General features: G+C 42.5%; 1 protein-coding gene across 7 annotated transcripts in view; it reads right to left on the bottom strand.

The window, feature by feature from the left end:
- MCF2L2 (MCF.2 cell line derived transforming sequence-like 2) overlaps positions 1–23,045 on the bottom strand; it is a 232,262-nt gene that overhangs the window by 153,574 nt on the left and 55,643 nt on the right. For all 7 annotated transcript variants that reach the window (XM_059687142.1, XM_059687140.1, XM_059687141.1 and 4 more), the window contains exons 3-7: positions 22,277–22,391; positions 13,286–13,376; positions 10,272–10,391; positions 3,072–3,188; positions 1,792–1,941 (exon numbers count right to left, since the gene is read on the bottom strand). In XM_059687142.1, the coding sequence (XP_059543125.1) occupies positions 1,792–1,941; positions 3,072–3,188; positions 10,272–10,391; positions 13,286–13,376; positions 22,277–22,391 (593 nt within the window). The remainder of the gene's footprint in view (positions 1–1,791; positions 1,942–3,071; positions 3,189–10,271; positions 10,392–13,285; positions 13,377–22,276; positions 22,392–23,045) is intronic.

Raw genomic sequence — 23,045 nt, forward strand, 5'->3', positions numbered from 1 at the left:
AGTTTTAGCCTTCTTTGTGCAGGGTTGTGTTTTAATACCAACAATAGCTTGTCGCCATGCCCAAGGAAGTGGCCTTATTTCATCTTGGAGGGTGGTTCTTTCCCTCCCCTTCCCTCTGTGGACCGCTTTGCCTGTGTAGACATGATGGAACACCCATCCATCTGCCTTTCCCAGGAACTCTCGCTGCACATACAGCAGGACCTCCCTAGCTGATTTTACCCCTCAGATACGTGTCCTCGTCTAAAATAAAAAATGTTTTACCTTGTCCCCAAGGGCCTCCCCGATTGACCACATTGTCATCTCAGTGCTTCTGCCCTGCAACCCCTCCAAACCATCCTTGGATCGAGGCAGAGAGCACACTTGCTCATGAGCCCAGGCCCGGAGCTCGGTGCCCAGTGCCTTCCTGCCATGCTCCACATTCTCAACATCACACAGGTATACCAGCTGACCGCTCTGCAGGCTCCCAGGGTCTATGACCTGTGGGCCGAGACCACCAACCCTTTTCTGGCAGACTTCACAGAGGCACCCTAGACCTGGCCTCTGCACCCCATACCATCTCTTCCAAGAATCATGGGAGGTGAACTTGGGCAAAGAAAAAGGTCAACCGTTTAAGGGATATTTTTAGGGAAAATTATCTAAATGCTTCCAGGATGTTTTCCGGCTTTCACAGCTCCCAGCCAGATCTTTTGGTGGCTCAGAGTCATCTTGGGGGATAGATTTTGAACTCTTTTTCAATAGCAACCTCCATAAAAAGAGAATTAAACAGTGCTCCCTGACACATGGAAGCATTAATTTGCTTCATTAATGAGACTCTGAGATTCCCCGAACTAAACTATGGGTTCTTTGAGTTTGCAGTCTTTGTTTATTTGTTTTCCTGGCAGGTAGTGTTGAGTAGTTGATAAATGTTGAATAAATGAACAAATAAATCAACCACTTAGCAAAGCATGTTTGCAGATTTTGGGTCACAGACGAGAGTTCAGCTCTTCCCAAGCTCCATGCAGCAGGAGTGCAAGCAATGCCGAGCTGTCTCAACCGGAGGCAGCTAATGAACGGAGGCAGCTAATCCTCAGTTCGCTGCCCTCTTGAGTTCTGGTCTTCTATGAAATAATAGATTCCACATTCGGTCTGTTTGTGTTTCTGGAGGCAGAAAAGGGCTTGACACCCATGCAGTCAGCCCCAGGAAGACTTCCCTTCACTGCATGAAAGAACCTGCCAAGCTCCCTCGTTGGCAACTCATAAAACCAGTTCTTGACGTATTTTTTGTGAATCACTTAATAGGTGCCTCTCCTTAAACCCAGTTCAGAGCGTTTTCCCTAGTCCTCTTCCTCAAATTATTCCCCAAATAAAAAGACACATCCCTGGGAAAGTGCAGCAGTCTGTCAGCTTGGTAGGCAGCCCCAGATTTCACAACAGCCCCAGAAAAGCTTATGCTTCAAAAGCTGGCTCCCTGCTCTCACTGCACTTTCAGCCTCTTGCATCTTGCTCTGTCCTGAGCTGCCCTTGAAGGGATGCTCGCCCACCTCATCTCGCCAGCACAAAGCTGAAATGAGTTTCCCTTTGCTGGGATGCTTCTCACAGGTCTTAACTGCAATCCTTTTACATCCACCATCCAGTCTCAAAGAGGTTTTCTCTTCGCATAACGCCCACCGCCAAAGGCGGAAGATGTTCGGTGACTTCCAAGTCAGTGGAGAAGAGGGAAGAAGAGGACTTAATTCTGCTCCCAGCTCTCTCCAGGAGGCTGACCATCTGCTGGCACAGAGGCCGGACTGTGGGAGGCCACTGACCGCTCACCTGCAGCTTGTCCCGCTGCTTTGTGTGGGACATGAGCAGCTCTGCAGTAGGCGGCACGCCTCTGGGCAGCTCTGTTGCGGCCAGGCGGGCCCCAAACGTCTGAAGCATCTGGGCAGTGGTCTTCAATGTCAAGGCAAAGTTTTCGATGGCCTGGGAGGGCACACAATCATAACAGTGTGGTGGGATTAACATTCACCAATATGCTTTGTTCATGGAAGGACAGTAGGATTAGCTACCATTCTCTGAGTACCTACAAAGGGCCAAGTATTATACTCAGTGCTCTACCTTTGTCTACCAGCTCAATAATCCAGAGTGGGAGGTATTTTATCCAGACAGAGAATCATTGATCGGCTTCCTCCTGCATGCCCCCAACTGTGGATCGAGCCCACACCCTTTCTTTCTTCATTTGCTAGATTTTTAATACATTACTTTAAATTCTGTTTCTTTGTTATGGGGTGAGGCTACAACATTAGTATTTCCGGAGGATGAGTCCCAGAAATCAGGATTTTAAAAAGATTCCCAGGTGATTCTAATGTGCAGCCAAGGTTGAGAACCACTGCTCTAAAACAAGGTGAATTCTCGTACCTAATTAAATGTAGTTCAGGTGTTGGCAACCTGTTTCCAAACTGACCAGGTACAGACAGGTGTGCTGACACCACATGCTGCCATCAGGGTGGGCATGGAGCTTCTGATTTTGCTTAAAAAACCTAATTTTTTCAAGGGCATAGGGGCTAAAAGAGCAGGGGAAGGGGCATGACAACTTTTTATAGAAACACATTATCTGGTGAGTTTCAATTTTACTTTTTCCTCAGTATTTCTGACCCTCCTAGTTTAGCATAATTGCCACAAATATGAATAAGTAGGGAAAAGTAAAACCCTATATAAGTCAGGTGCTTTCACAGCTTCCCGTCTGTCTATACATTAGACTCACCTGGGGAGTTCTGTGAGCCACGAATGACAGAGACCCAACCCAACTCAAATAAATTAATTTCTCTGAGCTGTAGGAGGGTTTTGGCTCTTTGAAAATTCCCCAGGTGCATTCTAAGTCGAGTCCCCAAGACTCCCATGCCAAACAAGGAGGTGAGGTGAAGGGAGTCAGCAGGAGAAACTCCAGCCTTTTCCCTTCAGCCTACTTTTGTCCCTGCCTGTGGCTTGGAAAACCCAACCTCCCCAGTGGTAGGTAGTCATAGGCAATGACCTCCCAACAGCTGATCTTAATCAACCCTGTCTTCAAGAAAACACGGAGAGACACTGAAAACAGCACACAAGTTGGTACTCACAGTTCGATGACTGATCCACTGGCTGTGGCGATATTCCAGAGTTCCCCCTAAGTCCTCTGTTAGTTGGCTTTTGTCAATGTAGCCTTGAAGGTCAGAGACAGAATTTAACATAACGATCTATAAGAGGAAACAAATTAATATATTCCTCACAGACGATTAAATAGTAGCTCATCTGGATTCTACTGTTAAGTAGCACTTCAACTCTGCCTTCTCGGAGATTTATATCCAAAATGGTTATGATGTCCAGCAGAGAAAGTCCCTTTCCACTTCCAGTCTTTGAGAGAAGAACGCCAGCCAAAGTGTTGAACAGTCTGAGACAAAACAGCGACTTGGATAAGGGAGCTCAGTTCTAAGCTGCCTAGAAGTCAGGTCTTGCTTGAAGTGAATTTTTGTCCAAAGTTCTGAGGTTAAGGTCTACACTTTAGCCACCAAAATCAAGTGCTGTACTGAGACCTAAACATCTGTGATGAGAACCCCAATCAAGGGTGGGCTGGTGAATATCAAAATAAAATTAGAAAACAGGGACCAACTGAGGAGTGTGCACTGAAAAGATTCACTGCATTGATGCACTCCCATGAAGAATGTTGATGTACCCCCAATTTACCCTTATGGAGGAGGTTCGGAGGTAACAGGGAGTGGGTTTTCATAAATTAACAATCCTGCTGATGAACACACCCGTGTGTGAATGCCCACACATCTAGAGGAAGGTGACACAGTCAAACTGCCTCCAGGCAGGGCCCTGGCTCTCTGTCCCAGGCCATACACCACACCTCCTAGTCACTCCTGATCGGAAGCATGGGCCCCTCCCTCCTATCTCTGAAATGCGTCCCCGGATGCCTTCACCTAATGACCTTATGTTTCTTCACTCTTTGTTGATTATTTTGAAAATTGATTCTTGGTCAGAGAACATAAGAATATAGGCTTTCACCCTAGCCGGTGTGTCTCAGTGGGTTGACTGTCATCCTGTGCATGGAAAGGTCATCATCTGGATTCCCAGTCTGGGCACATGCCCAGGTTGTGGGTTTGATCCCCGGCTGGGGTTCGTATGGGAGACACCTGATTGATGTTTCTCTCTCTGTCTCTCCCTCTACCTTCCTCTCTCTGAAATCAATAAAAATATAATCTTTAAAAAGAATACAGGCTTTCTTCTATTATTATATCGTATTAGTCAAGTGATAAGTCCACTTTGGAATGAAAACAATATTAAGTTAGGGCCTAAAGTCTATAGGTAAAAACAAAACCGATGTGTTCATCCAACAAATATGCACTGAACTTCTAATAAATGCCAGGCTCCAAGGGATAAAATAGCAAGCATGCCAGCCCTGCCTTCAAGGAACTAAGGTTTAGTGGGATGTGAGTGCACAGAGCACACTGTTAACCTCATTGGCCCCAGGACTTTCTCCTTCATTTCTGAGAAAGAGTTTGGGAATTTTAAAAAATATTTTTATAATAGGAGAAAAAGAAAACAGAAAAACAATGTGAATCCATCTGTGTCTTTCTTCCCTAAAAATTTTAAACCACTTTTTGGAGCTTCAAAAAGATTTTTAGTCTTTCTACAACTCGAAATTATAAGACACATAACAGGAAAGTATCAAGTGAAAAAATAATTTTCTTCTTCTCAGGACATCAGCAGCTATGGTAATACTGGGATTTTTTTTAAATAGCATTATGCAACATCATATTGGGCAGAAATAACTTTGCCCCACAGCCTGGAGTTTCAGAAACGTATCATTCCAGGCCCAGGTCTTCCATGCCACCTCACTGGCAGGACTCCGCTTTCTCATCTTTCCCAAGGAAACCCCAATAAAGACTCTGATCTAGGTTTTCCCCTTCATCCTGCTTCTGCCTTCTGAGCAAAATCAGGGCTTCCCCCGTGGGCTTCAGTGACATGAGGTGACTCCCTCTCTGAGACCTGTGAGTATAATAAACTTCCTCCTTCAAGCTCATTCTCAGGTCCTCCTGGGCACCACCAGCTTTACTGAACCATATCCAACATGTACATTCTTAGAACAGCTGCTATAGATTAAGAATGTATCTATTCCTTTTCAGTATACATTTATGCTCTTATCTATAATTGCTAAAAGCTGTTCTTTCAGGGAGATCTGTGATCATACCATCATGAAAGAAGCCTTTCCTGTATTCTGTCACACAATCCATGTTAAGAAACCAATTTGTATGACTATAGCCTTAGTCACTTCACATAATTTTCTCAGGCTGCTATGAGGATAGCTGTTTTAGAATAGATAGGTGCCAGCAACCGACTCTCAGAAAACCTTTGCTATTTCAGAGCAACCCTCTCCTTGGCTAAAGAAAGGCGCGAGGCTAAGTCACTTAACTACCATTACATCCCGGTCCACCTGGTTCTTGTAAGAATCAGGCAAAATGAACTCCTTTCCCCTCACTCAACCTGTGAAAATATAACTATTATCTCACTAGAAATGAGCAGGGAGATCCTATATAATAAAAGCCTAACATACAAATCGATCAAACGGTGGAATGACTGGCAGAACGACCGGTCACTATGATGCGCACTGACCACTTGGGGGCAGACGCTCAATGTAGGAGCTGCCCCCAGCCCACAGGCCCCAGACCAACCAAGGAGAGTGCCAGTGGGAGCACCACCCTCCCCAATCGCCCTGCCGGTCACCCCATAGATCGGCCCTGATTGCCGGCCAGGCCTAGGGACCCTACCCATGCACAAATTTCATGCACCAGGCCTCTAGTGTTATAATAAGAGAGGACAGGATGCTACACAGTAAAGTGCTAATATCACAATAACGTTTTACTAACAAAGTAAAGAAAGCAACAGTCATAAAAAGAACTAAATATATTTTGAAGATTGATTCCATCAGCATGGTAACCTAGGACTCTGAATTCTGTGGCACAGCAGAGCTGTGAGGAGAATGCAATCTTCCCTGTAAGTTTATCTTATAGAATAAACTTTTTGCATTAAAAAATACCCTGCTAAATGTGCCAATAGTTTAGCTGACTGAGAGTTTTCTAAAAAGTTGATTTTAGTTTAAAATTAAAAGTATGATGTTTGGGAATCAATACGTTACCACAAACAGAAGTAGCTAAAGATATAGTGTCAAGATAAAGCAGGTGTTCATTCTCTCCTTAGTATATAGATGCACCATGTGAGAAGCAGGGCATAAATCACATATGTACTAGTATCTGTGTACATACTATCACATGGAGAGGTGTGTTTTATACACAACCAGGGAAACAAACACATGACATTTGGTCAAATGCACAGTTCAAATTCTTTGTTTGGGGGGCATTAGATTTTTTTCAATCACTTACTACATATATGTATATGTATATATTTTATATGTATATTTACCTCTCGATATATGTAATATACATGTAATATATTATTTACAGTATGTAGAGATAAATATATTTATGTACGTATTAGATATTATATTATATAGTATTAACATCCTATCTAATAAACAGGGAATATGCTAATTGACGCTCACGCCATTGCAAAGATGGCGGCACCCACAGCCAATAAGGAGGGAATATGCTAATTGACTGCCACGCCCTCAAAGATGGTGGTGCCCACAGCCAATAAGGAGGGAATATGCTAATTGACCGCCACGCCCTCAAAGATGGTGGTGCCTACAGCCACAAGATGGCGGCGCCTAGTTCCCTCAGCCCAGCTGGGGCAGCAGGCACGCGGCAAGGCCGGGCCTGCCCCAAGGCAGGCATGGCCTTGCTGCACGCCTGCCTCCGGAATCCCCCAGTCTCCTCAATCCCCCAGCCACCCAGGGCTGGCCTGAGGCTCAGGTAACCAGGGCCGGCCAAGGCTTGTGCTGCTGGCAGTAGCAGCAGCAGAGGTGTGATGGGGGTGTTGCCTTCCCCTGATCGCCAGGTCGCCTCCTACAACTAAGGGCTCCCAGACTGTGAGAGGGGGCAGGCCGGGCTGAAGGACCCCCTCCACCAGTGCATGAATTTTCATGGACCCCTCGGGGGATGTCCGACTCCAATCCGGATCCCTCTCACAATCCTGGACCACTGGCTCTTAACTGCTCACCTGCCTGCCGGTCTGATTGCCCCTCACTGCCCCCTCCCACTTGCCTGATCACCACTCATTCCTCCCCCCCCCCCCCCCGCTGACCTGGTTGCCCCTCACTGCCCCACCCTTCTGGCCTGGTTGCCCCCAACTGCCCCTCCAATGGCCTGGTCGCCCACAACTGTCCCCCCAACCAGCCTGGTCGCCCCACGCAGCCTGCTGTTCGGTTGTTCATCTGGTTGTTTCGGTTGTGATGGCCCCTGGCTTTTTATATATTAGGATATTAATGTAATGCATGTATTGATTATATTAACATAATATAATATGGACTGGCTGGCATGGCTCAGTGGTTGAGCTTCAATCTATGAACCAGGAGGTCACGGTTTGATTCCCTCTCAGGGCACATGCCAGGGATGTGGGCTCGATCCTCAGTAGGGGGTGTACAGGAGAGAGCCAACCAATGATTCTCATCATTGATGTTTCTATGTCTCTCTCCCTCTCCCTTCCTCTCTGAAATCAATAAAAATCTATTTTAAAAAGCATAATATAATATGTACTATATCTGAAGAGATGTACACATCTATATAATAATGTATATAGAGAAGCAAGTAACAAATAATAAAGCAAGTGGGGATAAAATGCTACCCGGTAAATGAATCTGGGTAAAGATCATGAAATATTCTTTGCACTATTCTTATTCTTAAAGTTGTTTTCATGAGTTTGAAATTATTTCCAACTAAACAAAAAATATATATTAGAGGCTTTTCTATAACACTATAGATTTATCTTATTTATTTTTCTATTTCTTTGTTTTTACATTTTTCAATTGGTATATCATTTACATTTTTAAATGTACAGACTTTAAGGGTACACACATGTAACACCATCCAGTCAAGAGGTAGTACATTTTCCCAGAAAGTTTCCTAACACTTCCTTCCAATATCTACTCGACCATACCCTAACAGCAGCCACTGTTTGATATTCTATCTACCATAGCTTAGTTTGCCTCTTCTTAAACTTTATATTCATTCATTTATATAAAATGAACCACAGAGTATGTATTTGCTAATGTCTAATTTCTTTCTCTCAAGGGAATATTTTTGAGATTCACCCATTGCTGTTGCATGTATCAGCACTCCACTCCTTTTTAGCACTTAATGTTATTTCATTATATGAATATGCCACACTTTCTTTTTTTAATTTATTTTTTAAAATATATTTTTATTGATTTCAGAGAGGAAGGGAGAGGGAGAGAGATAGAAACATCAATGATGAGAGGGAATCATTGATTGGCTGCCTCCTGCATGCCCCCTACTGGGGTTCGAGCCCACAATCAAGGCATGTGCCCTTGACTGGAATCGAACTCGGGACCCTTCAGTCCTCAGGCTGATGCTCTATCCACTGAGCCAAACCGGCTAGGGCAGTGGTCAGTAAACTCATTAGTCAACAGAGCCAAATATCAATAGTACAACGATTGAAATTTCTTTTGAGAGCCAAATTTTTTAAACTTAAACTATATAGGTAGGTACGTTGTTATTAACTTAATTAGGGTACTCCTAAGGCTTAGGAAGAGCCACACTCAAGGAGGGCTTTAATTTATTTTTTGTTAAAGTACAGTTGATATGCAATATATTAGTTTCAGGTGTACAACATAGTGATTAGACATTAATATACCTTACCATGTGATCACCATGATAAGTCTAGTAACCATCTGTCACCAGACAAAATTATTATGATATTTTTGTAACTGGAAGGTTGTACCTCTTATTCCCCTTCACCTTGTTCACCAATAGCCCCACCCCCACCCCTCTAGCATCAGTTTCTTTCTCTGTATCTATGAGTCTGTTTCTGGTTTTTGGTGGTTTTTGTTTTGTTTATTCATTCATTTTGTTTTTAGATTCCACATATATGTGAAATCTTACAGTTCTTACCTTTCTATGTCACAATTTCTTTACTCATTCACCTGCTAATGGACATTCTTGTACATGTTTTTTGTAAGCATATGTTTTCATTTCACTTGGGTGGGTCATAAGTGAAGTATATGTTTAACTTTATAAGGAACTGCCAACTGTTTCCACTGTGCTTGTACCATACCTTACCACTTCCAATAGCTGCAAAGTATTTAACCAATTGGGTAGACTATAATTTATTTAATCATTCCCTGTTGTTTGGCATTAAGCCGTTTCCAATTACTTACTATTACAAACAATTTGGTAATGAACATTATTGTATCTGTAGCTTTGTGCACATGTATGAAAGTATCTGTAGAATAACTTTTACAGGTAGGTCAAAGAGTGTTTACATTGTAATTTTGATAAATACTGCCAATTAGTCCTTCATATTTGTTATTACCAACTTCATTTCTATCAGCAAAGTATGAAAGGGCTCTTATCCCCACATATCTGCCAAAGTTATAGGTAAAATCTTTAGTTTGATTTCCTTTTATAAGTACCACAATCTTGGTTTTTATTTTCACTCTATAGTTGCCTATATTTATGTCACCCCCATATTTTAGATCCTTATTTTCTTTCACCCATACTACTACAATTTCTCTCCATCCTTTTATCTCCTTCTATTGTCTTGGACACCCACCTTCAGAGTTATGTGACTCCAGTACCATTTACCTAAGTCACTCCTCAACTCAAAAACCTTCACTGGATCCCCATTGCCTACTGAATAAAATCCAGACCCTTATCCTTATATGTAAGACCCTATTTCATTTATTCTACCTTTCCTTTCAAAAGACTATCTTATATATATATTACAACAAGGGGTTCCCCCCTGAACTTCACATAAAGGAAGTGTACTTCCTTCCTCCAAGTCCTCACACACACTGCTTCCTCTGCCCAGATGTCCTTCTCTCCCTCTCTGCCTGTAGAGTCCTACCTTCTTAAACGCCCAGCTCCAGCCTGGCCAGTATAGCTGAGGGGTTGAGTGAAGTCCTATGAACCATGAGGTGAAAGTTCAATTCCCAGTCAGGGCACATGCCCAGGTTATGGGCTCCAAGCTCAGTGTGGTGCCTATAAGAGGCAGCCAATCTCCTCATTGATATTTCTATCACTCTTTCCCTCTCCCTTCTTCTCTGAAATCAATAAAAATATATATATTTTAAAAAACAGCTCCAGTGCCATCTTTTCCACTTGCCCCAACTAAATGAAGACAAGATAAAAGGTCATGCTCACCGGCACTTTCATTTTAAATTCATCTTGATAGTATTTAATTCCAATGTCAGTGATAGTCCTCTGGATAAAGCGAGATGGACGAAGGATGAATATGAGCTGCAAGTTTCCAGGAAATGCTGCCTGGAAGGGTCATGAAAAGTGTCAGGGTAAATATCACGTTCACTGGACTCCTCTTGCCTAAGATCACAAATGACAAAGTTAAGGTTCACCATGGATGCCAAAGAATTTGAATACATTTCACATTTCAGAGCTAAAGAGATCTTAGAGATCAGATAATCCAAACCACTCCATAAAAACCAAACTAAATCAAACACACAAAAAATGTTTCTGATTATAAAAACAATTCATACTCTTTATTGAAAAGTTGGGAAATAAAATTATACATTAGAAAAAGAAAACCACTTATGATCTCATAGCCATTTTTAATATTTTAACTGAATTACTTATAAGCTATTTTCTCTGCTTAAACATTTTTATCATGGTTAAACTCATATTATAGAAATATTTTGTAACCTACCCTTTTCATTAAATACCATGAGCTTTTATGCTTGATATTAAAAATTATTTAGAAATATTTTTCATGGGTGCACAATTTATTTAACTATTACTTATTGCTAGTGATTTAGCCTTGTCCATATTTTTGCTATTGAAGTAACACTGAAATGAACACCTTTATCCATATTTTGGAACATGTTTTTAAGATAGCTTCCTGGAAGAACTACTGAGTAAAAGGCTTAGTATTTTAGGGTTCTTGATGCATGTTATGGCCATGTTGCTTTCAGGAAGCATTGTCTTCATCTTGAGCTGAGGTCCTGAAAAATGAGGTAACTCAGATTCATAGAACAACTTAGTGGCCAAGTTAGGAATCTAACTCTTCCTTTTCTCATGGCTTTCTATTCTTCCAGTGGTTCCCAAAAGCAACCTCCCATGGTGCTTGTTAGAAAAAAGTATCTGGCCTTTGCCCTGGAATGTTCTGATTCATTAGGACTTAAATGAAGTCCAGGTATCTGTATTTTCAATAAGTACATGAAGAGGTTCTGATTGGTAGCCAGGGATCCTGCACTATGGTATCTTTTATGCATAAAGTGATCGATGTGATTCTTGGACAAATTAGTCTCAAATATTAGATCAGTGGTTCTCAAACTTGGCTGCACATTAGAATCACCTGGGAATCTTTTTAAAATCCTGATTTCTGGGCCTCGTCCTCCAGAAATTTTGTTTCTTTGTTACTAATGTTGTGGCCCCACCCCATAACAAAGAAACAGAATTTCCGGAGGATGAGGCCCAGAAATCAGGATTTTAAAAAGATTCCCAGGTGATTCTAATGTGCAGCCAAGGTTGAGAACCACTGTATTAGATGATTCAAGTGTCTGCTATGGACCCTGGGAAATCAGAACTCCTCAGAGGTCAGACCTCTGGAATAGTCATGGGCGCTGTCAAGTGTCCAAATCATCAACCATCGTTGTAATTACCTCCCCCCAAAATCCTGTAACCAAAACTAAACCAGCGAGGTCAAACAATCCACGCACAAAGGAAGGGAGACTTCCCTTCTCCCATGTTTGAAATGCAACGTCCTAAACAGAACCTTGCGTTTTGTTATGTCACGGCAGGAAATGAGCCGAGACACTCCTTGTGTGTGGCTGAGGCTCTACAGCAATCTGAGGGAAACGCTGTGTGCGTAGATCTGTGTGTGTGACTGCCTCTGCAAGGAGGCATAAGTGAGACTTCAAATGTCCCTCTCCTGTCTCGGCCTCTGTACACACATTACCACCCTGCCACATCCCATCCTCCTCGGCCAGTCCTGACTGCCCCAGGGAGTCCATGCTTTGGTGGAAATGCTGGCATGGTTTGCCCTGTGGTGTCTCTGCCTGCCCATGTGACTGAGTTCTCTGGTCTGAGGTCCCTGCAGAGAAAGGATACATCTACTTGGTAAAAGGCAACAAACAGGGATAAAAATCAGGCTAATAAGATAAAAAAAGGAAGCTCATCCAAGGTTGCACAATTTAATGCCAAAAGTAAGTACACCTTCAATCAAGCTACTTAAATATCGTTTTGTCTGGCTTAGCCTGTGTCTTTCTGATATGTGAAAAAATAATTTGAATACTGAAAAGAAGACTGTTTTAAAGTGGGTGGCCCCAAAGTAAACTCTAAGACAGGATTTGGGTATAAAGAATTTATTGAGGAGGTGATCCCAGGCAGCACATGAGGAAGTTGGGGAGCAGGGGCGAGACAGTGATGGCTAGAGAGCCAATACATCAAAACAGGGACTGCTGTGGGCAAGAAGGCTGGGAGGCCCTGGCTGGTGTGGCTCAGTTGGTTGAGTGTCATCCCCATGCACCAAAAGGTTGCCGGTTCAATTCCGGGTCAGGGCATATGCCTGGTTTGCAGGAGGCAGCAGATCGATGTTCTGCTCTCACATCGATGTTTCTCTCTCTCAGTCCGTCTCTCTACCTCTCTCTCTCTCTAAAAATCAATAAAACTTTGTGTGGTTTTTGTTTGTGTGGTTTTTTGTTATTGTTTTTTTTTTGAAGGGCTGGGAGCCTCTGAGATGCTATATGGAATATACCTCAGAAGTGTCCCACTAGCGGGGAAAAAAAAGGGACACATATGTAATACCCTTTGTAATTCTGTAAGCAATAAAAAAAAATAAAAATAAAAATAAAATAAAATAAAAAGAAGTGTCCCACTAAAGCTGGGGTATTTATCCACCAACTTCTATGACTCAATAGCTGTAGGTCACTCCTGGGGCATTAACTTCCCAGCATTCTCTACCTACCCCTCTTCAATGACCATAGAAAGAGGTAAAGTAGAGAGACTCAGGAAGCCTCTGACATGGAAAGGAATTCTCTGCAGTGACCTCCAGGTGGCAGAGAGGATATGGGTGTGACATAACAAAGACCTTCCCAAAATTTGGCATAAAATAATCACCTTTTCCCTGTGACTTTGATATGAAATAATTTGAATAGAATATGTAAATTACTTTTATTTTAAAAAGCACAAAAATAAATATTTACAGCTATTCGTGTCAAGGATGCTTTTATGGAGCTCCACTTGTCCCTTCGTCTGTCGATAACAATGACGAACCCGATGCCGGCAGCCTCCACACTGCAAAAGAGGGAGGTCAGTGTCAGAGACCAGGTGAGACACACGGGTTCTGGGCGGTTCCTCAGGGGATGCAGTCTACAGCCTCCATGGCGCTCCAGGATCATGTGTAAACGCCCTGCAAGGGAATAACTGCGTCTGGCTTCCCTGACAAAGGAACCATCTCCCCATCCCAGCTGGCAGCCTAAACAGCACAGAGATAGCTGGTGTCTCAAACCCTCTCACGGCCTCTGTTTCTGGCTGGCAAAGTATGAAACACCCAAGAGCACACATGCTCATGCCTGAAAGAAGATGCAAGTGTCAGTTGAATACCACATGTCTCAGTGTAGGCAGAGGACCTCAAGGCGGAGCTCTGCCATCTCCCCACTCCCAAGACTGGCATTCAGGGAGCTGTCAAAGTCCTCCCTAGGAGTCATTCCGAGAGGTGCTCAGAAATAACACGGGTCAATGGGAAAAACAGCTCCCTCCCAGTGCCTGGCCATAAACGGCCCGCAAACCACGTGCGTGAGAAGGTATCTTCATTAAGACCAAAAGGAAGCTGCCTGGTCTCCTCTTAAGACCCCACAATATTCTCACAAAATCCTTTTAAACTGAAGCACTACCAGGGAAAACTTTTTTTCTCTCTTTGGGAGGAAGTAGAGAGGAAAGAGCAAGGGCTTTGGGGCCTGGTTCCAATCCTAGTGCTGCCACCTACTGGCAATGAGACGCGGGGAGATCACTCACCTCTACGGCTCGGTTTCCTCATCTGTAAAAGGAGAACACCACCACCAACAGTAAAGTGGTTGAAAGCACATTTTCTGAAGCCAGACTGCCAAGGTTTGAAACCTGGGCTTCTCCCATTTATACACTGTGTATTTTGGAGGGGACATTACTTAGCCTCTATAGCTTCTCAGACTCCTCATTTGTAAAACAATAATAGTACCTATCTATAGGGTTGATGTGAGGATTAAGTGAATATGTAAAATATTAAATGAGATGTATAAAATGCTCAGAACAATGCCTGGCATGTGGTAATACTGTATAAGTACTATTATTACTCTTTCTTATGTGCTTGTTATGGAGAAGATAAGACATAAAGTATACAAAAAGTATCTGACCTATAATAAACCTTTAATCATTCTCTAATATTGGGAAAAGGTGAGCTTTGCTCTAAAAAGTTTCTGTAGGTGAATAAGGCAGAATATCTAAGTAAAATCTGTAAGAAAATGTAAGAACTTATCTGAAGTAAGCATCACTAGGCCAGCCCATGACCACAGCCCCATACTGACCCAGCCTTTCTTACTGAGAACATTTTCCAGGAGGGGTGGGCTCACTGGGTGGGTGAGGGAGAGATGGGAGATTATGAATGGAAACGTGGCCAGGATTTGAGGGGGGTGGTTGTCAAGAAGAAAAACCTCAGAGAGGGAACCCCAGAAGTCTTTATGGACATTCCACTTTAATGCTTGTGACCTGTACCCCGCAAGTTTAGGTGAGACTCCAGGAGGCTGGCAGAGAATAGCTACTGCACATGTGAGAACTGATGAGAAATTCTGAAACGTGCACATCCTGGAGATAGACAACTGGTGTGTAGGCCCAGCCAGAAGAGACAGACTTTGATGAACACCCTGTATATTCAGGTGAAACTCTTATAAAGGCCACATTCTGGCACAAATGAAATACCATCAGAGTTGCCATAGGATTAAGGCTATACTCTAGGGGTAAGGACAAAACAGAAGTTTTGGAGTTGCCCTAAGAAAACCTAAAACCAGACCCCAGAAAGATCAAGGTGATCCACCAGTAATTTAACTGCCTGGCAAATCAAGATCTAATATTATTTGTAAGTAGATAAGCCTCCACAACATATCATCTACCATATCCAGCATAAAATTAAAAAATGAATGGAACTGCAAAGCAGCAGGGAAAAGTAACCAATAATCAAGAGATAAAATAGTCAATAGATACTGTCTCAAATATGTTTTTGTAGCTGGCAGACAAAAACTTCAAAATAACTATGATCAATATGCCATATTGGTGGATACACAAGGTGGATTAAAAGCTGCATTATTTCAACAGAGCATAATTAAAATCTATAATAAAGAATCAAGTGGACCTTCTGTAATTACAAAACATCAATACCTGAAATTACGAACGCAGATTTGTTTAACAGCAGACTGAACACAAAAGAAAGAGCTAAATGTGTTCTGACTCCAAAATACCGGAAAAGTATTGTGAATGTGGTATTTTTCTTAACTACATGGTATGGAAACAGGTAAATATATATAGTTGAGATCTGTATACTTTGCTATATGCAAATTATACCTCAGTTTAAAAACTGAATGAATCCAATAAATTCAACTTGTGAAAAAAAGAACTTGTCAAGCTATGAAATAAGAACTGAGTCCAACGTAGGGCAACCAATCATCCCAGTTCATCCAGGACTGAGGAGTTTCTTGGGACACAGAACTTTCAGTGCTAATATGGAAAACCAACACGATTGGGAACCGTAATTCAAATACCTAATTCCAAACACTAATATGATGGTCACTGGCATACTGCTTTTGGGGCTTCTTACAGAAGGAAATCAAACTACTCTTTTTAAAAAATATATATATATTATTGATTTTTTACAGAGAGGAAGGGAGAGGGATAGTTAGAAACATCAATAAGAGAAACATCCATCAGCTGCCTCCTGCACACCCCCTACTGGGAATGTGCCCACAACCAAGGTGCATGCCCTTGACCGGAATCGAACCTGGGACCCTTCAGTCTGCAGGCCGGTGCTCTATCCACTGAGCCAAACCAGTTAGGGCCAAACTACTCTTTAGGATCATTCATGTTTACTGACAGTTACACTTTTGAAGAGCAGTGCTCAAGGTTGTTCCTGGTATAGGAGTAAAAAATGATTGACCTATGGTTTATTATTTGTTTGTTTTTAATATTATTCTAAATTCAGAAATAAAGAATTCATGATGCTTTCCAGTTTTTCAGCATCTCTTGGCATCTTCATTGGCAAAATGGTGAGCTGGCACAAGTTTGTCTCAATCACTCCTTTCAGCTTTGTCATTCTATGGTTCTCTAATTCTATATAGTGACTTCAAGTCCCCGCTGCTCAAGACACACCTCATATTTCAGTTTCCTCAATAAACTCTATTAATTGCCAGGCTGGAGTAGCCTGACATTTTCTTCAGTCTTTTCCTGCCCTCCACATATGGAGTAGATTTTTCAGTCTCAGAACTTTTTTCTGGGTCTGAGTTTATGAACAAGAAGTCAATCTTAAAAGGCTATATACTCTATGATCCCAATTATATACCATTCTGGAAACAACAAAAAGCCTATGAAGACAGCAAAAGGATCAGTGGTTGCCAAAGGTTGGGGACGTGGGAGGGATGAACAGGCAGAGCACAGAGAATGTTTAGGGCAGTGAAACTATTCTGTATGATATTATAATGGTATATACATGTCATTTACTTTTGTCCAAACTCATAGTATCCTATCTAATAAAAAGGGAATATGCTAATTGACCCTCACAGTGTCACAAAGATGGCAGCGCCCACAGCCAATAAGGAGGGAATATGCTAATTGACTGTCCCGCCCTCAAAGATGGCAGCGCCCTCGGCTACAACATGGTGGCGCCCAGTCCCCTCAGCCCCACCGGGGCGGCAGGCACGCCTGTCTCTGGAGCCCCCCAGTTCCCTCAGCCCCCCAGCCACCCAGAGCCTCCCAAGGCTCAGGTAACCAGCGCCAGTTAAGGCTTGTGCTGCCGGCAGTGGCAGCAACAGAGGTGTGATGGGGGCGTCACCTTCCCCAATCGCTGGGTTGCCTCCCGCCCCTGAGGGCTCCCAGACTGTGAGAGGGGGCAGGCCTAGCTGAGGGACCCTCCCTCCAATGCATGAATTTTCATGCACCAGGCCTCTAGTCCTATAAATAAAAGGCTAATATGCAAATTGTCCCCTCGACCAGGAGTTCAACCAGGGGGCAAGGCCGGCCCACCAACCTCACGCAGCCCCCCCAATCCCCTGCCCTGGCCCGATGGGCCCCGATCAGGGCAGGCCAGCTGGATCCCACCCAAGCACGAATTCATGCACCAGGCCTCTAGTGTACAATATCAAGAGTGAACACCAACATAAACTATAGACTTTGTGTGTCGATGTAGGTACATCAGTTGTAACAATGTACCACTCTGGAATGGATGTTAATGGTGAGGGAGGTTTGCCTTGGGAGATAAGAAATAGATGGGAAATTTCTGAACTTTCCACTCAATTTTGCTGTGAACTTAAAACTGCTCAAAAAAAGTCTATTTTATAAAAACATTTTAGATGATGAAAATTCCTCCAAAAAATTAGTAATTAAGCAAACAAACACATACTATAACATAGCTCTCCAAACAATTACAAACAGGCAGAGATCAGAGATAATTCATAACCTTAAACATTTATATCAATAAAATAAAAATGAAAATATAATTTTTAACTCAAAACAACGACAAAAATTAAGCAAACTGAAAGAAAGTACAAGAAAGAAGATATTAAAGATAAAGGGAGAAATGAATAAGATAGAGAAGAGGAAGGCAATAGACCTAAGTAATATCTAAACACTGTTCTTTGTCCTGCGTATCTTGTCATTCTCTTCTTTGACTATACCAATTCTTCCTGGTTCTGTGTCATGAACCCTCTGCCAACTGCCCATAAAGATTTTGCAACTGGGCAGGGCTCTGATGCCTGGTAACCACTGTGACACTGAAGAAATTATGAATTTTGATAAATAGGAACCTAAAATGGAAACTGGACAATAAGGTCAAATTCCCCTTTCAGGCTTTCCCCCTTGTCTCTGTTTTATGTTGAAACCAAAGGGTGAGGCAGCGAGACAGTCTGAGCAAATGCTAGGAAGAGGAAAGGGGAATGACTGGTCAAGTGGGCACTCTTTCTCAAGGGACAAACAGCATTCCAGGAAAGAAAAATACTCCCAAGTACAGATATATGCAAGAAAATGAAACTAGACCACCAACTTACACCATACACAAAAATAAACTCAAAATGGATAAAGGACTTAAATGTACGACAGGAAACCATAAAAATTCTAGAAGAATCCAAAGGCAACAAAATCTCAGACATATGCCGAAGCAATTTCTTCACTGATACAGCTCCTAGGGCACTTGAAACTAAAGAAAAAATGAACAAATGGGACTACATCAAAATAAAAAGCTTCTGCACAGCAAAAGAAACCATCAACAAAACAACGAGAAAACCCACTGTGTGGGAACACATATTTGCCAATGTCATATCTGATAAGGGCCTAATCTCCAAAATTTATAGGGAACTCATACAACTTAACAAAAGGAAGATAAACAATCCAATCAAAAATTGGGCAAAGGACCTAAATAGACACCTTTCAAAAGAGGACATTCAGAAAGCCAAGAGACATATGAAAACATGCTCAAAGTCACTAATCATCCGAGAGATGCAAATCAAAACAGCAATGAGGTACCATCTCACACCTGTCAGACTGGCTATCATCAACAAATCAACAAACGACAAGTGCTGGAGAGGATGTGGAGAAAAAGGAACACTTGTGCACTGCTGGTGGGAATGCAGACTGGTGCAGCCACTATGGAAGACAGTATGGAGTTTCCTTAAAAAACTGAAAATGGAACTCCCATTTGACCCTGTGATCCCACTTCTAGGAATATATCCCAAGAAACCAGAAACACCAATCAGAAAGGATATATGCACCCCTATGTTCATAGCAGCACAATTCACCATAGCTAAGATCTGGAAACAGCCTAAGTGCCCATCAGTAGATGAATGGATTAGAAAACTGTGGTACATCTACACGATGGAATACTATGCTGCTCTAAAAAGGAAGGAACTCTTACCATTTGCAATGTCATGGATGGAACTGGAGAGCATTATGCTAAGTGAAATAAGCCAGTCAATAAAGGAAAAATACCACATGATCTCACTCATTCATGGACAATAGAGACCATTATAAACTTTTGAACAATAATAGATACAGAGGCAGAGCTGCCTCAAACAGATTGTCAAACTGCAGCGGGAAGGCCGGGGAGGGTTGGGGGGCAGGAGGTAGGGGGGTAAGAGATCAACTAAAGGACTTGTATGCATGCATATAAGCATAACCAATGGACATAAGACACTGGGGGATAGGGGAGGCTAGGGGACTGTCTAGGGCGGGGGGATAAAATGGATACATATGTAATACCCTTTGTAATACTTTAAGCAATAAAAAAAAAAAAAAAAGAAAAATACTCCCAAGTTTACCAGCAATTATATAAGGAACACAGAACAGAACAAAGAAATCAGGGCCAAAAAGTAGCCCCTTGTCTTGTCTTATCTTCTACATCTGTGAGATAAGGCTTTCCACCCCTCGATGCTTCTCTCTACCCTGGTTCAGATGGCATCCAATGTACAGTCCTCTGTGCGAGTACAAAGAGCTGCAAGTACAAAATGAGAGTCACCCGCTTCATTTAGCACATGACTACATCCAGGGATTCAGTCAAATTAGACAGTGAAATTGAAATAAATATAATTGAGGGCCATGTGTACCTGCTGCCCACCTCCCTGCTGTCATCTTTACTGCTCCCCACAGAAGGAGAGAGTACTAAGCTGATGGGTGATTGTTTTGGATGCAACTGAGCCAAGGAGGGAGACCAAGTTCAACTGGCTATAACCCTGGGGGTCAATGCAGGAGTGAGGAAATGGGGTTCTTCTTTCTCTGCCAGTGTCCACCTTCTCGCCCCATAAAAATACTTTTAGATTGAAATGAATCATATCATACTGGAAATTTGACCAACATTACTTCTTGAGAACCTACTATGTGCTGGGCACTAGGTTAGGGCTACAGATTGAAAAAAGAAAAGAAAAAAAGAAAAATTGCCCCACTTCCCCCATCTTGAGTTCACAGTCTAATGGAAGAGGTAGAAATAATTTCCATCTACTATGGTGTTTACAAGGGGTAAGCTTTGGGTTCTGTGGAAATAAAAAGTCTGGGTGAGGAGGGTTGGGGTCAGGGACGGTTTCCTTGAAGAAATGACATCAGACTGAGGGTTGACGAATGTGTAGGAGTTAAGCCAGTCCTAGAAGGATGGGAAAGGCATTCCTACAGAGAGAACAACACCAGCCAAGCCGTGTCCTAATGGACACCATATGTGGGGATGGGAGGAGGAAAGGGAGAGAAATGGTGAAATAGAATTTAAGCAATGAACTTTGAAGAAGTGCATTAAAAATAAACCCATAGCCTCCTCTCAAAAAGGAAGAAGGGTAAAAAAACAAAAATAGTCTTTGGAGTCGATTTGGTTAAAGCAAACTAAGCAACTTCCTAATCTCTGGTGGCCTTTCAATCACTAGGCTGGCATTGACCTCTAAATCTCAGGCAGCAGATGGAAAGCAAGTGCAATAGCGCGCGCACACACACACACACACACACACACACACACACACACACACACAGAAAGGGAGGGCAGGAGGGTGGGAGAGAGAAAGGGAGGGAGAGGGGGAGAGAGAGAGCACTGTTGTCTAAATTCTAAACCACACAGCAGTTAAGTAAGAGATTATATCATAAGCTATGCAAACCCATGGAGAGTGGGGCCAGTCTGCTTTTCTGGGGAAGAGACACAGCACTATCTAAGAATTCCCAGCTCTATCTCTGCCTGTAAATGATTGTTAGCAATATGAATTCTGTCCCACACTCTATCCCTTGGAGGCATATTAACTCACTTGGCATAAAGATATGAGACCTGCTATGTTCCTTTTGTGGATTAAGTTGTGTTTCCACCAGTGCCTCAAAATGTGACCTTATTTGGAGATAGGGTCTTTACAGTGCTCATCCAGTTAACATGAAGTCATTGGGGTGGGCCCTAATCCAGTAAGACTGGTGTCCTTATAAAAAGGGGGGATTTGGACACATGGCACACAAAGAGAGATGGCAAAGTGAGGAGACAAAAGTGGAAGCCACCTGCAAGCCCAGGAGACAGGCCCGGGACAGATTCTGCTCTCACAGCCTCAGAAGGAACCAACCTTACCAACACCTTGATTTTGGACTTCCAGCTTCCAGAACAGTGAAATAATAAATTTCTGCTACTTAAGCCAAAAAAAAAAAAAAAAAAAGTGTGCAGAAGGTGGAAGTAGCAGATTCCCCAAACATCTCTGCCATGGTCTCCACTGTAACACCATTTTTATTGCTGGCCTTTCCATTTCCTTGCTGCATGCCTCAGTTTCTCCATCTGACAAGGACAATTATAAAATTTGCCCCTAAATACCTTATTTAGTGGCGATAAATGAAATAGCTGCCAACGTGGCTTGAGCTCCTTGAGCAACGGCCATGTATCCTAGATAACAGGCCACAGGAAGCCAGAATCAACTTAATCCAGAGCAATGAACCTGAAGGAACAAAGACAGCTTCAGCAGTTCCACCAATATTTTTTTAAATATGTTTTTATTGATTTGAGAGAGAGAAAAAGGAGAGGGAGAAAGAGAGAGAAACACTGATGAAAGAGAATCATCTATCGGCTACTTCCTGCATGCCCCCTACTCTACTGGGGATCGAGCCTGCAACCTGGGCATATGTCCTGACTGGGAATCGAACCAGCGACCTCTTGGTGCATGGGACGATGGTCAACCAATGGAGCCACACCAGCCAGAATTGTTCATCAATATTTCTTTCACTCAAAAATGTTTATTAAGTACCTCCTACGTGCACTGCATGAACAGAACTGATACTTACTTATCATTGTTTTCTAGTCTCATTCCCCATCCCTTGTCTGTGACTGATGGATAAGAGAAATGGTACACTCTACATGCCAGTGTGAGCTGTGCTCACGGAAGATTCCATCTCAACCCAGCCCTGCCACATGGGGAATGTGGAATAAAGCCAGTGACTAAGAAGGCAACAGAACACTGTGTCCAGCTCACCTGGGGATGCTAGTCAGGTAGGTCATGACATTCAGAAAGTCCTCATCTGAGATGTGTTTGAAGCCCACAAACTCTGGGAAAGTGATGATTGGGGCACCATCTTTCCCTCGGCCTCCTGCAACAAAAGTGGGTGGTCAAGATGTTAGCACAATGTTTTCATGTCACGCCTCTGCAGATAAAAGTCTCTGACTAATATCAAGGCAGGAGATGTGCATTGGCTTCCCCTTTTCTATCTATATTACTTCAGAGTAGAATGTGGAAAGGCTGACACTGAACTATTTTAAACAAGTCTCTCTTCTCCTTCATGCTTGCTCAGTGGTATTGTGAGAATTTTATTTTTGAATCCTTTGAAGATAGTTACTGTATAAAAGATAATACTGACTTAATTATTTAACATGGGTAGAATAGTAAAGAACGCCACAAATACATAATACTTCTGTTCATTTTTGTAGTCACTAAATTAAAAAGTTAAAATGGTAATTAGGAGAGTTAACTCTAAAATCAGTAACCTGGTTGAAATCCTGCTTTGCCACTTAATTTCTATGTGATTTTAGGCAAGACACTTAACCTAAGTAGGATATATATATGTAATACTTGCACCTATCTCAAAAGGTGTTGTGAGAATTAAGTGAAAACATAAGAAAAGCACCTTAGCAGAGTGCTTGCTGCATATAGGTACTCATTAAATAGTGAGCATTATGGTTATTACTGTTAATGGAGGCACAATAAGCTGCCGGCACTTTGATAATTTATAAAAAGGGATATAAGA

This window comes from Myotis daubentonii, chromosome 3 (genome assembly GCF_963259705.1).
Source record: "Myotis daubentonii chromosome 3, mMyoDau2.1, whole genome shotgun sequence".
Lineage (NCBI taxonomy): Eukaryota > Metazoa > Chordata > Mammalia > Chiroptera > Vespertilionidae > Myotis > Myotis daubentonii.